General features: G+C 49.0%; 1 protein-coding gene across 2 annotated transcripts in view; it reads left to right on the top strand.

The window, feature by feature from the left end:
• Ctdspl (CTD small phosphatase like) overlaps positions 1 to 18,797 on the top strand; it is a 117,941-nt gene that overhangs the window by 78,021 nt on the left and 21,123 nt on the right. Inside the window, exons 2-3 of one of the 2 annotated variants that reach the window (XM_038322380.1) lie at positions 9,366 to 9,520; positions 17,455 to 17,487. In XM_038322380.1, coding sequence (XP_038178308.1) covers positions 9,366 to 9,520; positions 17,455 to 17,487 — 188 coding nt within the window. The remainder of the gene's footprint in view (positions 1 to 9,365; positions 9,521 to 17,454; positions 17,488 to 18,797) is intronic. The other variant, XM_038322381.1, reaches the window with a different exon arrangement.

Here is an 18,797-nt window from a genome sequence, read left to right on the forward strand (position 1 = left end):
ACCCAACGAGCCGGAAGAGTGCTCGGAATCTGGGTGTCTGTGTTCTCGTGGGGGAAATGGGCTGGTTATGATTCGCACTACACACTGTGAGGAGCAGAGATGGCGTATCTAAAGGGCCTTGCACAAACACACTCAGCAAATGGAAGACCGGGGACAGGGAAACAGCTGTCATCCCAGAAGGAAGCGGTCAGCTTCCTGCTGGGGAAGCCATCACAGGCACCGTGTTCCCAGAGGTGGCTCTTTCAGACTGTCCTATGGAATTCCCTGGGGAAGTTTGTCTCATGAAAATAAAATGGGCACTGATTGGATGGACATCTTGAAAGCTACCTCTTTTCTTGACTAAATCTTTTTTTTTTCCCTAGATGTTTGGGTTCTCTTTTGGACTGTGTGGTCTGCAGCCCAGCCTCTCTGGCCTCTCTCTACTCTGAACACTCCCCTTTTATCCCAACAGAGGGATAGTCGTGTTTGTTGACCGCTCTTTCAGGGCGGATAAAGGAATGTGATGTATGCACACACTGCCCAGAATTTCCTGTTAGACACCCATTCTAGACCACGGCCTGGGAGGCGGTCCAGAGATAGGAGCCCATTCTAGGAGGGAAGAAATAGTGCATTCATTTCTTGGTTGGCCTCCGGAAAGGGCCTCGCCCTTGCCTGCCTTTTAAGAGGGCATTTAGCTTTCTCTAGCATGATGTAGTTGTGAATTCAGCAGTATGGTCTCTCTAAGATTGTAATTAATGCGCTCAGCTCTAACATTCCTGTGTGTGAAGCAATAGCTTTACCTAAGGCACGTTTGATATTCCATTCCAAAGCCAGCACCATGGACGCGTGGACATCCACAAGGATGCCGTGCACAGGGCTTATTGTTCTGAATCTGCTACGGATCACTCCTGTGTGTGTGATGGGGGTATGCAGGTTCATACCCCCCACTAAGAATGGTGGGTTCCTGTTCTGACACCATCCTCAGCCAGCAGGCCTCAGCAAGCCTTCTGCCTCCGTCCTTCATAGTGCTGGAGTTGCGGTCGCTTTTGAGATGGGAGCGGGGACGCAAACTCTCACATTCACGCTTGCACAGTTAGTGCTCTCACCCGTTGAGCCATGCCAGCCCCCCAGCCCTCAGATTACTGTGCAGCCATTGGTCGTGCTCTATCACATCACTAGTCGGATGGGTATGTTGTTGGAGGAACCAGGACCCGGGGGGTGGTTGAAATGGCAAGAGATTGTCTTCTGGACTGTCGCAATACGGGAAGAGCCCTCAGTCTGGATCCTTGGTGCACTCTGAATGTGGCATGGACAAGCGGTGCTCATAGCCGAGCAGAGTGGAGGTCCTGGGTGGACGGTTGCTGGGAGAAGCCAGCGGTGTTGGGGGAGGGATTTCCGGCCGACTAGCTGTGGGATTCTTTGTATGTGGTGGGTGTGCCCACAGCAGGAGTGGGAGGGTCAGAGGGCAGCCTGTAGGAGTCCGTTCTTCTTCCGTCATATAGTTTCTGGGGGTTAAACTCAGGTCAGGCGTGGCCCTAAGCACTGTCACCAGTCGACCCATCTCTCAGCCTGCCCATCAAGATTTTCAGTGAAGACGGGCCAGGGTTGTCACCTGAGGAAGGGTGGATGTGGGGCGTGTGCCAGGGAAAGGCACAGGAACTTTGCTGAGGTCACCGCGTAGCTCTGGTAAAGACACAGACGGACCCAGGAGCCTCTCTACCATCAGGGTAGGCGAAGGTTGTTGGCGATATGTGAGCTTTCCTCTGGACTGTGCTGTCTTGGGTGATCCCTGTGCCAGGCACAGGCGAGCTTCGTGTCACAGGAACTAAACGCAGCCCTTCGCGTTCGCTGCTGCTAAGAGCCAGCCTTAATTTTAGAGATACTTACATCGCGTAGCAAAGTCGGCTCGCTGCCCTTTATCCTAACTCCTTATTTTTAATTACATTTGCTCTTGGACCTCTTCACCCCCACCCACCCTCCCTGCTTCCCACAAATCTCTTTCATGTTTATGTCTATTCATTTGGTTTTGTGGCCCACTGAGACAAGCCAGTGTCATCTGTGTGGCCATGGGTTTGGAGCTCTCCATTGGGACCTGGAGGCTTTACAATGGTACAGTCAGTCCTTCTCTCCCAGAATCTGATCAGTTGGTCTGAGGTCGTGCCCCGAGAGCCATTCCTTGGAGTGTGAGCCAGAGCAGAGTGGAGGGTGGATCACAGCCCATGTGGTAGCTATGCTCAGGACGGTGAGCACACAAAGCCTGAGTCAGTGCAGACCCCAGAAGGTTGGTGGTCCTGAAGCTTCCTCACACCCTAGCTCTAAACCAGATCCAGTCCACAGAAAGTGTAAGGTCAGCGGTTGGGTGGCATGTGGCTATTGCGTGGCATGTGGCTGGTCTGGGGACGTTTCCACATTTCTGGGGACTGCAAGGAAGCCATAGGATCAGGAAACATAAGATGGTGACCAGATATTGCCCTCTGCTTGTGTAGATCCAACTCCACTGTAGTCTCCCCCCCCCCCCCCCCCCCCCCCGTTGGCATAAACTCAGCCAAGACTCTAGTCACGTGATCTTTAGACTACTCTCCTTGGGCCACTGGAGAACCGAATGCCGTGCTCCATCTTGGTGAACTTGCTCTTAGACACTTGGTGTCTTTGATGAGCGCACGTTCTGAACACATTTTATACACGATCTCCTAGAAGGGATCTAAGGCCACGGCTGACACTAAGCCTCACGCGTTGAGACTTTTCCTCATTGCCTGTGTTATACTGGTGTTTGTGTATACAGACATCTTCTGTGCTCTGGGGGTAAGACTTGAAAGGGCCACTTAATGTCCTAAGTTTAGAATTCACATCACCAAAACCAAAATGGGTCTGCCTACATGTTTTCTCCTAAAACCCGGCTGTGTCTATGAGGACAGTTGTCTGGGTACAAGCTAAATTCTTACTGTGCACAATGAGATGCTGCACAGAGCCCAAGTCAGCTGCCATTTTTACTCTGTTTCAAGTTGCTGGTGGGTCTTTGCTGTTATGTGAACATACATGCTTTTGCTGCAGGCACGCTGCCGTGGCAGGCACGGTGCTGCGGGGAGCGGGGAGCTGTCGTTCTTGCCGTTTAAGTAGATGAAGTCATGCAGCTAACGAGAGGGCTAAGACAAGCACCTCCCACTCCCTCCTCCTCAGTACCTGATGAGCCCTTTCTGTTTGAGGGAACTGCATTGTTTATCTGTTGTCTGCACATGCGCGAATGTGTGTTTAATGTATTCACAAGTGTGTGCGGGTCAGAGGTGGACATCAGATGTCCTCCCCAATCAATGTTCCACCGTATTTTTTCAGTCTCTTACTGAACATAGAGCTCACCAGTTTGGCTAGATCCAAAGCTCTCCTACTTCTGCATCCCCAACCAGGGGGATACAAGCATGCACTCCCACATACTGGGGACCCAAACTCATGTACCCATGATTACAGAACAACCACTTTTTACCAACTTAACCGCCTCCCCAGTCCACAAATACTTTTAAAAAGTTCCAGGAGGGGCGGGCAAGGAGTGCCTTGCAGCGCATATAAGTCAGAAAACAAATTGGAGGAGTTGCTTCTTCTTCCACCTCGTTGAGGCAGGGTCTCTATCATGCTGCGTTCTCCAAGCTAGCTGGCCCACAATCTGTGGTTCTCAATCTGTGGGTCTTGAACTCCAAAGACCACCAGAAAACACAGATATTTACATTACAGTCCATAACAGTAGCAAAATTACAGTTATGAAGTAGCAACAAAAATAATGTTATGGTTGGGGGGGTCACCACAACATGAAGAACTGTATTAAAGGGTCTCAGCATTAGGAGGTTGAGAACCGCTGGTCTAGGTCCTTCCGTCCCCACCTACCATCTCTCGGTAGGCGTGCTAGGATTATAGGTATACACACTGCATCTAGCTCTATTATGTGGCTTCCAGGGATTGAGCTCAGGTCGTCTGACTTGTATAGCAAGTTCTTTCGCCTGCTGAGCCATCTCCCTGGCCCCTGCACCCACTTTTAAATAAGTTGACTTCTAAGGGAGAAATCCCACTCTAGACTCTTAAATAGCCCGTGGGGCTGGATTGCAGTGCCCCATGCTGCCCACATCAAAGCTTCGCTTTTTGTATCTTGATTTTTTTTTTTATTCAGTGTTTCTCGTTAGACTTGACGCTCCTCAGACTGTGAGGATAGTTAGTGCCTAAGACGTTGACCACTGCTCTCCACTGCCTAGCATGAGAGCTTCCTTTCCCAGAACTGAGTGTTGCCATTGAAATCCGGTGAATTAATGGGCAGTGGTGGTGCACGCCTTTAATCCCAGCACTTGGGAGGCAGAGGCAGGGGGATCTGTATGAGTTAGAGACCAGCCTGGGCTACAGAGTGAGTTCCAGGACAGGATCCAAAGCTAGAAGAAGAAGTTGTTTTTTGTTGAAGAAACTCATGTAAACCTAGCTTAAACTAGCTTAGAGTAGAAGGGAATCTGTGGTTTTACATAGCTAAAAATTCCACAAGGGCCTGGTCTTGATAATACTCTATCTTGGGAGCTCTTTCAACTTTGGCTTCCTGCACAAGGGTGGCTACCAGCTCCAGGTTTCTTAGGAAACCCAGGGAGAAAGGACACCCCTGACAGCTCCAGGCACGAACCTGCTGGACCGAGTTCAGCTGTGTGGACTGAAAGCTAGTGAGGTGGGAGGCCATGAAATAAACGGAGGCACATTTTTTAAAGATTTATTTATTTATGTTATGTATGTGCTCTATCTCCACATACACCTTTATGCCAGGAGAGGGCATCAGTTCCCACTACAGATGGTTGTGAGCCACCATGTGGGTGCTGGGAATTGAACTTAGGACCTCTGGAAGAACAGCCAGTGCTCTTAATCGCTGAGCCACCTCTCCAGCACCCTAGGGAGAACTTTTTAGTATAAAGCTTAGTGGAGTCCCAGCAGGCGAAGCCTGTCAGATGAATGCCATGTTCCCCTTTAATGATTTTAATTTGTTAATGACTTCATGAGGTCACTTCTTGCTTCTATCCAAAGAGACCGGGAGACATTCTGGAAGCTTCCCATCCTGTAGGATCAGGCACTCATTTCCTCTGAGGAAAAGGCAGCTGCCACAGTGTCCACTCCAAGCCTTATCTGTAGATGCTTCCAGAAGTTCCTAGCCCAGGCAGGAGAGTGAAGGCCATATCCAAAAGCAGGAAGTGGATCTCATTTGTGGAGGTGAGGTCTAGAAAGAAGCGGTAGGGTGTGCCCAGAAAAAGAGCCTGGTTTCTGTTTCCCTCTGTCACCCCCTCCAGAAGACACGAGGGTCATGAAAGCCAGACCCACCTCCAGCACTCCTCGCTCACGTGACTTCCCTCTAATGCCCTAGGGGACTGAAGAAGTTGAGCCACAGATTTGCTCGTCTGCGTCTGCCAAGTGTTCACCTTTAGAGGAGATACCCCGGGCGGTGGTGGCGCACACCTTTAATCCCAGCACTTGGGAGGCAGAGGCAGGAGGATCTCTGTGAGTTTGAGACCAGCCTGGGCTACATAGTGAGTTCCAGGACAGGCTCCAAAGCTACACAGAGAAACGCTGTCTTGGAAAAAAAAAGAGAGAGAAACACCCATAGCCTAGCCGACAGGTAGAGAAAATGGCCTTGAGCATGGTCTCACCTTCACAATGAAGAAAGAGATAGAGGGTGGTCCCTCACAGCCTGTGCTAGAACCCCGCTGGGAGAATGTGCTAGATCTGCTGGCCTCCTCGGTGGTCCCTGCCAGTGAGCAGCTTCAGGCTAGGACTCCAGGGCCAGCCTAGGAGGCAGTGCTCAGCAGAGAGCTAAGCGTAGCCCTTGAGGGAAGTGAGCTGTGAGGGGTGAGATAGTGGGGACTCTGCCTCTTCTCTCCTGAGAACCTGCCCTTTCCCTCAGAAGACAGCAGCCAGCAGCGCTCACTGGACACTCAACCCCCTCTTTACCTTGCCCATCTCTGCATCCAATGTTGAAAGCAACTGAATAGAATTATTTCCTGAGATTTGTCTAGCTTTGCTTTTAAAGTGCAGTTTATATAACTGAGACCTATTATAATAAATGTGTTTCTCAGTTGGCAAATGCCAGGAGAAAGAAAAAAAAATTTACTTTCGCGACATCCAGCCTTTATCCAGAATTTACCAGCAGAATCATTTCTGCTCCACCAAGCAAACGTAGATAAGACCTGATGAGACGGCTCAGCAAGGAACGGTGCTTGCTGCGGAGCCTGGAGACCCGAGTTCAAGCGCCAGGACCCACATGGTAGAAAGAAAAAACTGACACCCACAGGTTGTCCTCCAACCTCCACACACACACATGCACGCACGCGCAGAGAGAGAGTAAATAAGTAAATAGCACGTGTTTAATAATGGGAGAAATAAGAAAAACAGAAAAGAAAAGGAAGTAAGTGCATTGCTGAAGAGACTCCAAAAAGAAATTAAAGATTGACTTTTTAATTATGTGTAGATGTGTGTGCAGTGCCCAGAAAGGTCAGAAGAAGGCCTTGGAGCCCCTGGAGCTGGCGCTACAGGTGGTTATGAGCTGCCAGCATGGGCACTGGGAACCACACTTGAATTCTTTACAAAGGGATTCCCCACTTTGACCACTAAGCCATTTCTTTTAAAAAAAAAAAAAAAAAAAAGCCCTAATTTTTTTTAAAAAAAAAGACTACTGATGGTTCCAAGAGCTAGCATTTGCTGGATACTTATTAGACTCTATTATCAGTACTTATAATAAAACATTTAATTCTCACAACAAACTTGCAAGGTATGGCCATGTCTAATGTCCTTATTCTATGGACACAAAAACCCAGGCTTGAAGAAGTATGAGAACTTCCCCAGGCCCCGTGCTGTTTCTGGTTGAGCCATTGAGAGTACCTATGCAAGTGGGCTCCAGAGCCTGTGCGCTCTCTCTCTCTCTCTCTCTCTCTCTCTCTCTCTCTCTCTCTCTCTCTCTCTCTGCATTTGGTAGGCTTAGTTGTCACGTGGGTCCTGTGGAGAAGTTACTGTGGGACAAAGATCTGTAGCAAATCAATTCAGGACACTACCTCAGCAGTTTAAGGCCTCTGCCTGGGGGGGGAGAAGAGCCGCTGAAGACAGATGTGACAGCTACTTAGGATTCAGAAGGGCCTAGTGAAAGAGAAAGGGGTGATGATTAGAGTTGGGGAGCGGGGACCGCAAGCCCCATTTAGCCGTGTCAAAGACTGGGGGAGCGGAGACCATGAGTCCCATTTAGCCATGTCAAGGGGGAAGGCCAATGAGACATCCAGAGACGTCCATCCCACATGTGGGAGAGAGATAGGGGCCAGAGGCTCCAGCCACTCAGTCTTACGCTCACTGGTCCTAAGGAATTCTGTCTTCTCCCTACTCCAAGAAGGGAGGCAAGGAAACCTGTGCACTCCCACCAGCCTCCATACAGCTCAGCCTAACTTCTCCTGACTCTAGACAGCGAGGGATCCAGTGGTAGAAATGTAAGTGCCTACTGGTTCCAAGTCTCAGGTTGTTTGATTGATGATTGATTAGATAAATAGTTGTTTGTTAATTAGTGTGAGGAATGGTTGTGTGAGCCAAAAATGAAGACAGACCTTGGAAGGCACTCGCTCTTGGGCTGCTCAACATCTCTGAGACACAAGCAAGCCATAGACTTGCAGGGAAATGTACCATCAGCTAGAGACCAGCATGTTGTTGGGCTGGGTTTGCCTTCAGTGGGGCGCTTGGGAATTCATACATTAGAAACAGGCCCACTTGGGTTCCACTACTGGCACCAGCAAGTGCTAGCTGCTCCCTGTCAGCAAGGATGGAAGCAGTGACCCCTATAACCTCTGGGAGTTGTGAGGAGTCCAGGAGGTGGGGTTTAGAAAGTTGGCTGTCAGTCAGCTTGATGGTAGTCATATATTTACCAACACTGTTCACATGTGCTTGGGAGGCCACCACCTGTTGGTCCAGTGGCCTGACCCAGCCTTTGAATCCTGAAATGGGACCACTGGGGCGCCATGATGTACCCTGAAGGATTCATGAAGAAGAAAAAAACATCCAGCTTCCCCAGGATTTATCATTTTATAATGCATCGGGTGTGTTTGTGTGTGTGTGTGTGTGTGTGTGTGTGTGTGTGTGTATACACGTGCGTGCATGTGTGTGCGTGCACACATAGAGGTCAGAAGAGGGCATCAGGTTTTCTCTGTCAATCTCTGCTTACTTCTTTAAGGCGTGGGCTGTCTCTGAACCTGGGGCTTGAGTTTTCTCAGTGAGGCTGGAAGACAGTGAACCCCAAGAGGATGTTCAGAGCTGGGGTTACAGGTGTGTGCCGGATGCCCGACTTGTTCCACGGGTATTAGAATCCAAACTCTGGTCCTTACTATTGCGTATCAGTGCTCTTAACCACTGAGCCATTTCCCCGGCCCCTAAGGGTCATGCATGGGGGCTGCAGACCACCCACGTCTGAGCAGTAGCTTGGAGATCATCTTCCCAGAATCCCCTGGATGCATTCGGTTTTGCTGTTACCAGGAAACTAATTCCTAGGATTGTGATCACTTGGGAGGAAGGGCGCTGAGCGAATCACTAAGTTCACACAGTGAAGAATAGTGCCAGATGGCTCGTGAGGAGAGGCGTGTTCTCACAATTGTCCTACTTTTAACACGCTTCCCACATCACTAAGCTTCAGCAGGGTCTCTTCTCTTAGACTACAGCTCTGAGTACTGCAGACCCACCCAGCCATGGCATGTGGTAGGACTGCCCCGGCCACATTCCCAGGCAGAAGCGCCTGCCCATCCAAGTTGTCAGTCTTCTGCCCTGAGGTGTGCTTTCCATCTGTGCCAGATTTTGCCTTTTATTTCTGACTTGTGGCAACCTGTCCTGAGCCCTAGATAAATAGAAAGACCCATCCCTCCTTCAGATGCCTCCCATCCAGGGCAGGCCGGGGCACAGCGTTGGATCTTGAGAACTTTCCCTGACTCTCCAAAGCCCGTGCTCTGAGCATCACACATGTCTTTGAGCTGTTTGACCCCTACAGATGACCATCTCCATAACGCATGGAAGTGTCCAGGCTCCGAGCCTCTAAGTGGCTCTTGCTTGTTGTCCAGTGGGAAGATGCTGCTGAGGGAGGGTCAGGTCTGGTTTATTCATGAAAAGACTGATTTTGAAGTGTCTTGTTGCCTGGTAGGAATGCTTCGCCTCCTCAAGCTGGGGAGCACAGGTGGCAATGCCCCTGAGGACTGTGGCGCCAAGGAGCCAGCAGCCCCACAGAGCTGAAGTCCCAGTGATTTGTCCCGCCTGTGGGTTGGGCTGCAGGGCCCCTGGAGTCAGGTCTGAGAAGCAGCTGCACATGCCAATCCTCGCCCCCACGTGTTGCCTCAGTCATCCACAGTGTGCTCTTTTTCTTTCAGCTTCCCAGCGCAGCATCAGCCTGAAGAAGCAGAGGGGTCGTAGCATCCTCAGCTCCTTCTTCTGCTGCTTCCGAGACTACAATGTGGAGGCCCCTCCACCCAGCAGCCCCAGTGTGCTTCCGCCACTGGTGGAGGAGAATGGTGGGCTTCAGAAGGTCAGTACCTACGGAGAACTGCTGTCAGTAAAACTGCAGCAGCGTGTCTGTCCCGCCGTGGCAGATCCTCCCCCAACAGTCTGTGAAATGTGTGCGCAGCCATTGAAGACGTGGGTTCAGTCTTTTTAGAGAAAGGATTTCTGGTCCTCCCATCTAGCAACTGAAGGGCATGCATGATGGAAATTTATGGCCAACGAGATGGCTCAGCTGGTAAAGGGGCTTGCTGCCAAGCCTGATGACCTGAGTTCAAGCCCCAGAACCCACATGGTGGGAGAGAATTGACTGCCCCATGAGGCATCCCCTGACCCTTTCATACACACTGTGACATGGGTGGGCATATACATAGATCTGTACATACACGTGCGCACGCACACACAGCAGAGATGAATATAACTTTTAAGAAGGAACCAGTAGCAGATATAGAAGCAGGCAAAGTAAGATAGAGACAGAGCAGACCTTGCAGTGAGTATAATTGTGTAACAACATGTGTTTAACAACAGCAAAGTGGAAGGGCTCCATGTATAGTGTTTGCTGGGGTGTGTGTGTGTGTTAGATTGTCATAATAGGTCAGAACCCAAAACCACCCATGGGCTGTCTGACAGACACATCTGAAACAAAATGACTCAGAACAGTTAAGAATATAAGGATAAACAAAGAGACACCATCCAGGAACAAGCAAAGAAACCAGGTTATATTAATTTCTGTCAAAATTGGATTCCAGATTAAGAAAAAAAAACAATATTGAAAAATGCAAAGGAGATTATCCATCAAGAACATGGTTAAAAATTACAGACACGGAAGTCATAAATAAAACTTTATGTTCCAAATAACATGAACAAAGAGCATAAGCAGAAGAAGAAGCTGCTGTGGGGCAGGAGAGAGGGCTCGCATCTCTGCTGTTCGGAGCAGAGGGTGAGTTTAGTTCCCAGCACCCACGCCAGGCAGTCACAGCAGCCGTGATTGTAGTCCAGAGGCTAGAGTGCCCTCTTCTGTCTTCCATGGGTGTGTGTACACATAAACTAGATATTTAAATAAGGAAAAATACAACTAGTCAAATGTCGGATGGATCAAAACAACTGATTGTTTTGGTGTATGGCTCAAAATATGAAAAATATTTGATGCGGCCAAATGAGTAAATTAAGACTATCCTTTTCCTGTCTGTGAGGTTTTTAGAAGGTGATATTTGGGTTTGGTGTGGGAGTGCAGGGGGCAGCATAGCGTTAAGTGATGTAGAATGTGTGCTAATTGGTTTACATTTCCGAGAGGACATTTGGCAATGCGCAATTAAAATCTTAGAGTATGCCTGTTGTTGATGAAAGCAATTTTATTTCACAGTTAAAAAAATATTGTTATAAATGTACAAAGATTGATCCAGAAGATGCTATCCAGCATGGCTTATATGATCCAGGAAGGTGCCTGATGCAGACCTCTCACCTACATACATGCACACAGACACACATACGTGTACAGACACAAAGCTAGCATTCCTTGAGTCAATGGAGGTACATTTTCAGACACATAATGATTTCAAGAAGGGGTTAAAGGAAAAAAAAAAAGAGGTCGTTGGTTAAAAGAGCTACATCATAGCCACACAGTCAGTTACCGTCTTGGTTAACAGTGACATATCCTGAGGAATGGCATGTCATGATTGTTGACGTAAAGAAATATTCCCAGTAGGGCTGGGAAGATGGCTCAGTGAGCCCAAGCCTGACCGCCTGCGTTCAGATCTCCAGAACCCACATAAAAACATTAGTGCAGTATCTTCGGGGAGTCAGCAGAAGCCTGTGGGCCAGCCAGCCTGCTGTACACCTCAGCAAACAGCCATGGGCCAGCCAGATGCCAGACACTGCGGGAACAGCAGAGGGCCAGCCAGCCTGCCGTATGCCACAGCAAACAGCCATGGGCCAGCCAGCCTGCCGTACGCCGCAGCAAACGGCAAGCAAGACTGGAAAGACACAAGACAAACGCTTGTTTTCTCTAGAGGCCTAAGAATGACCTGAAATGCCAACCACCAGAAGAAGCCCATGAACTCCCTTGGGACTGATTTAAACTGCCCACTGTAGTGTAGCCTCAGGTCCATGTTGGAAAAACTAGCGGCTAAGACTCCTTCGGGGAAAAGCCAGCCTCCACGGACAACTCAGGACAGCCATTGGGATGGAAGAGACTTGTGGGGCTCCAACATCTCACAGCCCTAAACACAAAACCTCAGGAAACAAGGGAGACGGTGAGAGCAGCCATTTCTGAGGACTGAGTTTAAATTCTGGAAAAGCAAAATTCAGACCAGAAACGCAAAGATGGAAATTGTGAGGAAGGAGAGGAGCCATCTAGACCAATCAGCAAACAGGAGTTCCAGAAAGAAAGATGAGGCAGATTTTTTTTTCTTTAGCTGAAAAAGACAGATTGCACCTGCACTGCTAAGCTCACTGCTTCTCCCACAGGATCTGGACACAGCAGTGCACACGCCCAGGGACCGGGCGCTGCTGGTGGAACTCCCTCAGTTAAAGGAGCGCAGCCTTTTGTTTGTTTTTTTCAAACCCAGAGACAGGGTTTCTCTGTGTAGCCCTGTCCTGGAACTCACTCTGTAGACCAGGCTGGCCTTGAACTCATAGAGATCCGCCTGCCTCTGCCTCCCGAGTGCTGGGATTAAAGGCGTGCACCACCAGCACCTTTACCCCCTGGCTAAAGCAGCACATTTTACAAGCTACCAGAACACTTTATTCCAGTGAAAGCAATTATATTAGTCTTGGTTATATTTGTCTTAGTGCAGGTTACTGAGAGGGAAAAAGCTAGCCCTGGCTTGGGAGGTACCGTTAAGTATGAACGTCTGAGTTCAGGCCCTTATTTCTCCAGGGCAGCTGAAGATAAATAGAAGCACAGATTAAACAGAGAGCACAAAACAGAGTGAACCAGTTTCTGCTCACAGGTGAGCAAGACGCCGTCTCCTGGTTTGACAGATTCAACCATGCGCCATTACCAAGAACATGCCTGCCATCAAATGGCGATGGTTTGGGCAACAAGTAAAAGAAAATCAGCAACCAGTAGCTTAAACTGATTGCTTTTCTCACATGCAAAGACTGAGTCAGTCGGGTGCTACGCTGGTTTAGATCCCAGCGATGACATAAGAAACCCAGACTGTGTTCCTCCACTAGGCCATCTCTCTGCTCGGCTACCGCTGGCCTCATTGCCTCCCTCCTCGCACCTGAGATTGACATTCATGGGTGATGGGGAGCTCTAGCATTGTCCGTCTCCTTCACATCTTGCTTTCATGGAAAACCCAGAACGTGGTCGGAGGGCTGCCCACTTGCAGCAGGGATGACGTGCAGAGGAACTCATCTGGATGAGTTTCTAATCTCAGCCAAAATGAGGAATGACCCATGAGTATGTGGCCCAGTCAGCACGAGTGTAGTTGTATTTCAGTGACAACCTTGGGCCAGCAAGATGATTCATTGGAGAAAGATGCTTGCTACTAACATTGACGACCTAAATTCTTTCCCCAAGACTGTGACAGAAAGAGGACTGCCTCCTGCAGGCTGTCTTCTGATCCGCATACACTTCAAGCAGTGGCTTATGTTCACCCCCAAGCATGCACACACAATGCTAGAGAGAGGGGTCAGTGTTAAGAGCGTGTGCTGAGGACCCAGGTTCAGTTCCTGTTACCACCTGTTGGCTCGCAACCATCCGTAACTCCAGTTTAAGGGGTTCTAGTGCCCCTTCTGACCTCTACAGACACTGCAACATGTGACACACTCACACACACACACACACACATGCAGACGAAATAGCTCACACACATAAAAAGTAAATATTTTTCATCTTAAATTTCATTTATGAAATAGTTTGGAGAGCTATTAGGAGGATTTTATGTTTCCTTTATCCATCATTTGTCATAGATTAGCTGAGTCTTCTATGGAAATGCAGTAAGATACAAATCTAAAACATTCCAGTCACATTTCAAAAAATGTTTCAAAAGAAGTGCAATTAAATTTAATCATATTTTACTTAACCCAATATATCCAAGGTTCAAACATGAGATCAATAGAATATTGTGGAGATAATTTCTTTTTATCTTACCAGTTCAGGAACTAATGAGTGCATTTTATATTCGCACACATCTTAGTTTGGGCTAGCCACGTCTCATGGACTCAGTGGCCACCTGTGTGCCGCTGTGTGCAGCAGCTCCACGCATCTCTTTCATGGGTGTACAGTGTTGATGGCCTAGTGGCTTGGCTTCCTTAACTGTCACATCCCTGAAGGTTTTGACCCAGAAGCAAATGTATGTTGGCTTTAGTGGCAACAGCAAGACACATAACTATACCTACCTAACTTCAAAGGCAGTGAAGCAGAACCTTACCATGTACCCAGAAGGGAAGCTGGGATGACGGGGCACAGAGTGGCTAATGCCTATTACAATGAGTACTGGATCGTTTCCATAATAGCGTCTAACATGGTATAATAAAGGAGAGCAGGAAGGAAAGAGAAGGGTCCAGTGTACAGGAAGACTGAACTGAAGGCAAGAAGTCTAACTGCTAAGGCAATATTAGTATCAGATCGAGCAGAACTGAGTCAATATCTTAGGGGCTGGAGAGATGGCTCAGTGGTTAAGAGCACTGGCTGCTCTTGCAGAGGCCCTGGGTTCAGTTCCCAGCATCCATATGCAGCTGCTCACAACCATCTGTAAGTGTCCCTCTGGGGGTTCTGATGCACTCCTCTGCCCTCCACAGGCACCCACACACATCACGTGCACGCACACAAATAAAAATAAACACATTTGAAAGCATTAAACACAGTGAAGACATTGGCAGTGATAAAAGGTCTAATAAATGAGGTATTTCATGGCCCTGCCATCCTTCCGCATGACCAAATATATGACCAAGTACAAGAAGAAAGCTGTGATAAAATCATGATATAAAGCTATTCTGTCTTCTGAAAATGAGCAGCAAACAACACAGGCAAATCATTGGTAGGTTCTGGCTGGTGGAATAAAACAGGAAAATGAAACAGTTGTTATAAATATGGAAAAGTTATAAAATTAGCCTTGCTTGTGGACGGCGTCACTGTTGATATAACCGACCGAGAGAGATAAAACTGATTTGAATGGCTGAGAGCTTGCTCTGTGTGCTTCTGGATGGGCTTACATTCGCGTGGAAGGAAAAAATATCAATGATACTGAAGAAAGCTTAAGGAAGAACACACTGAAGGACAGCTCGCCTAGCAGATGTGACTGTGGTGTGTGTAGCTGACATTAACATACAAAAGGAGAGTCCACTGTGGCTCGTCTCCTGGCCCCAATTCTAAGCAACTCTCTCCATGCATTTCTGTCCTGCCCTGCTTAAAAACGATTGCTGCCAGTGGAGACCAGGGCTCGGCTCAGCAGGAAAAGGCTTTTGCTACCACACCTGACAACGTGAGCTCCATCCCTGGGACCCACGTGGGGAAGGAGAGCATCAGTTCATGCGAGTTGTCCTCCAGACTCCACGCGTGCAGTGTGGCACATGCAAAATGAATAAATAGGTGTAATGAACATGTTTTTAAAATAAGAGAAGTAAGACACTGTCCCTGTGGAGAAGTGACCTAAGTGAAGGGAACTGGGATCCTCAGTTGTCCCTTGAGATGAACACCTTGTCAAGGTGTTCCTTTGGGAGCGGTGGTCTCAGAATTACTGTTTATTCATGGCTTGTCTGTTCACAGTTGCAAAAATGTCTTTTTAAATAGCTCAGGGTTGTTGTTTGTTTGTGTGTTTGTTTGTTTGTTTGTTTTTGTGGGTGGCGGGGCTGGAGAGAAAGCTTAGAGGGTTAGAATTGGCAGCTCACAACCCTCTCTAACTTTAATCATGAGATCTAGCACCCCTTACTGGCCTCAACGGGCAGCAGGCACACATGTGGTATGCAGACATACATGCAATCAAAACACCCATACACATAAAATAAAAATAAGTCCTTTTAAACTTAGTTAAACCTAAAGTGGTGCTGTCTACAGAGCAAGTGGGACCCTGTGAGTGAGGGAAGCTGCCTCCCACCAGTGCCCACTGAAAACAGGCCAACAAGCCCACCCATGGAAGTCGATCTCAGACCTGACTCTACCGAAGTCTCCAGGACTTCAGTAGAAGACCGTGGGCAGAAGGGAACAGGCAACGCTGAGCTGCCTTCCGCACTGTAAAGAGGAAGGTTTGGGACCTTTTTCAAACATTCTGCAGTCACTGGAGCCACCTCAGCTACACCCTGGACCTGCAGGCCAGCAGCATCCAGAGACTAAGTGACCGGAAGACTCCAACAGCAGTTACCATGGAGGACCCCAGGAGTACAGAGAGCATAAAAGGGATTACCAGAAACACAAATACATACCCCCATCCACCATACCACACACACATAATCCATACATATACCTACCCTCCCTACACACACCCCTCATAGCACACACATGCTCACACATACCCCCCCACACACACGTATATGTACACACACATGCACTCCTCATCCCCACATACCTGTGGCTCAGTACTTCTGTGTGTTCACCGTCCATGGTCTGTCGGCCCTTGGCTGTGCTCCCGTGGCCACTCCACACATACACTCAGCTCATGACCTGTGTTTCTGAGGCTTACTGAGTGGGGCTCTGTGGTCTCCGGCTGGAGCAAGGCTTCCTCCATGGCTTTGCCTCCAGGAGCACTCGTCCCTGCTCTGGGAGACGCCCTGGCGAGGCAGGCCACAGATGCTTTACCTGTGCCGCTGGAGGACATCCTCGCCCAGTCATCTCCCAGTGTCACTGATCTTAGGGGCCAGCACTTACGAGCTTCTGGTTAAAATCTCCCTCCCAAATCCAGACACTGGGAATGAAGTTCCCTGCGCCAGCTGTTGGACACCACCGGGATTTGATTAGCGTGTGCTGTTGTGTGGGAGAGACGAGCAGCTCCCCTCTGATGGAGGCTGCTTAGAATTGTAGAGAGGCCCCTCTTGGGGGCCTCCTGGCAAAAGAACAAGCCATTCAGGTCATCTTCGGAGAAAAGAGGATTGCAATTATCCCCCCCCACCCAGAGGTGATGTCGAGGGGCCAGAGAAAATTGGGAAGTCACCTTGTGAGTCTTAGCAAAGCTACCAGGAGGTGCCAGCCACTTGCTTTTGCCATCAAGTTTGGCCTTCACAGGAGACCATGACGCTGGTGACCACCTTGGTAACCATGGATACATCTTTTCCCAAGTCCTCCAACTGGAGACATGAAGCAGCACATCTCCCATATGAGAAAGAAAAACACACAAAGTAAATATGACTTTTTTCCCCTTGTATTAACATTTATCAGGGCTATAGTGTCCCTGCCAGCCTGCAAGGCTGGAATTCTGGGCTGAAGCTCCTTGAGGCCCCTCCTCGGGGAATGAACATTCTTAAGGCCCTCAATGAAAACAGTGCTCTGTTTCCCTTAAAGGGGAAAGCTGCATTGGTAGCCTGGGAGGGAACTTCTTGTACCTTGCCCTGTCCCCCCTTTTCCCTTCTCTCCTCCACCCTAGGACCTGGAGCGGTCAGGCATTCCTTGTGATCCGATCAACCTACCCCCCTATCCCTGTGTGTTCTAATCGTATCCTTTTAGGGGGGAAGTTGCTTGAAAACAAGAAACAAGCCAGTTATTAAAGGGGTGGGGATCAAAATCAGAGTGTTCGGTTTTGTTTTTAAGTTACAGTTGTATTCCTGGGAGCAGGGCACACACTGTTTAAATAAACAGAGAGGCCTGAGCCTCGGAAGCCCTGCCTTCTTGTCCGGGAGGGGTCTGGAGGCAGCTTGGGCCTGTTCCCTCCCGGAAGTCCCTGGCTTCCTCTGCTCGCTGCCACCAGGGTGCAGGGGTGGGAAGGCCATCGCTGTGTTTCTGCTCAAGAGAGCTTAGAAGTTTTTTTGAGAATGTGGTCTCTTTGTTTTCCATCCTGACAGTGATTTTCTTTTCTTTTTCCTCAGGGTGACCAGAGGCAGGTCATTCCCGTACCAAGTGTATGTATCTTTATCCAGTTCTATTAAAGCAATGCATGAAATCCTTCAGTGCATTTCCTGCTCAGGGAAAGGTTTTCCAACGTGCTTGCTTTTGTTGAGTTTTATCATGTGGTGTAAACAGCTATATTCTGCTGAGAGAGAGAGAGAGAGAGAGAGAGAGAGAGAGAGAGAGGCAAGAAAACAAAGTTAGCTTAAGCTGTGTACAGAAAACAGACTCTGCGGCGTTCACCCACTTCGCCCCTCTTTTCTGCAGTCCTCACCTCCTTCCTCCCAAGAAAAACCTCCCAGCTTCAGTAAACCAGATGGCTTGTGCCCACCCCACCCACTGTATTGCACTGGGCCAGCTCCTCTGATCAGGAGAGCAGCACACACTGCCCAGACTCACTTCTTCACAGCAGAGTTGGGCTCACTGAACCTGCTCGCTCTTCTGGGGCTGCTTGGCTGCAGCTCTGGACTGAGAAGAACTTTTGGGCTTAATCTCCTTAAACTCTGAGGACCCAACCAACTCCTCGGAGCCCTGGGCCACCTGCTCTGGAATTGTCAGGCCACTTCACTAACCCTTTGAAAACCTTGAATTCCAGAGCGTCCCCAGGCCTCCGCTGGGCCTGTCTTCCACTCTCCTGTGTGCCCCCCCTCTCCTTCTGCGCCCCCCTCTCCTCCTGCTCAGCCAGCATCACTCCATATCCAGCTACTTCCCAGAGGAAGCCCCATGTCCTCAGGGAAGGATCCAGTTTCTAGAACAATCTGTGAATTGGTCTTTTAGTCTGTGAGGATTACCTGATTCCTATTATGGGATTCCAGTCTGTGTGTGTGCTTTGCCATATTTCCTGAAGCCTCCCAGAAGTACAGCCACCCTACACTGAATAGAGTGGGTTTTATGAGTTTGGATTGCCTGAGATTGCAACTGGCCCAAAAAAATCAATCACTTTGCTTTTCTCAATGCCTAGGGGTTGGGCTTCCCTGGGGGAGAGACTGACCAGGCCAGGTAGCCTCTGAGCCAGTGTTTCCAGCAACACCCAGCAGGCTCCATCACGGGGCTTCCTTTAACCTCTACGAAGGTATTTTCGTGCATTTTTCTTGCACAAGCGTCTGTATTAAATGGGTGGCAGCATCTATTGTCCTCTGAATGTCACTGCTGCACACAAAGGTAACTCATGGCGGGCTGTAAAGCTGGCCAAAGGAAAGTAGCTGTGGGCCATGCAAACTGCTGAGGAGGAAACCGGGCACAGAATTCCAGCATAAAGTAAACAGGGCCGAGAAGGTTTGTAGTGAAGAGGCGAGCAGGCCTGTTTTTCATCCCGCTCGGCTCC

This window comes from Arvicola amphibius, chromosome 3, assembly GCF_903992535.2.
Source record: "Arvicola amphibius chromosome 3, mArvAmp1.2, whole genome shotgun sequence".
In the NCBI taxonomy this organism is placed as follows: domain Eukaryota; kingdom Metazoa; phylum Chordata; class Mammalia; order Rodentia; family Cricetidae; genus Arvicola; species Arvicola amphibius.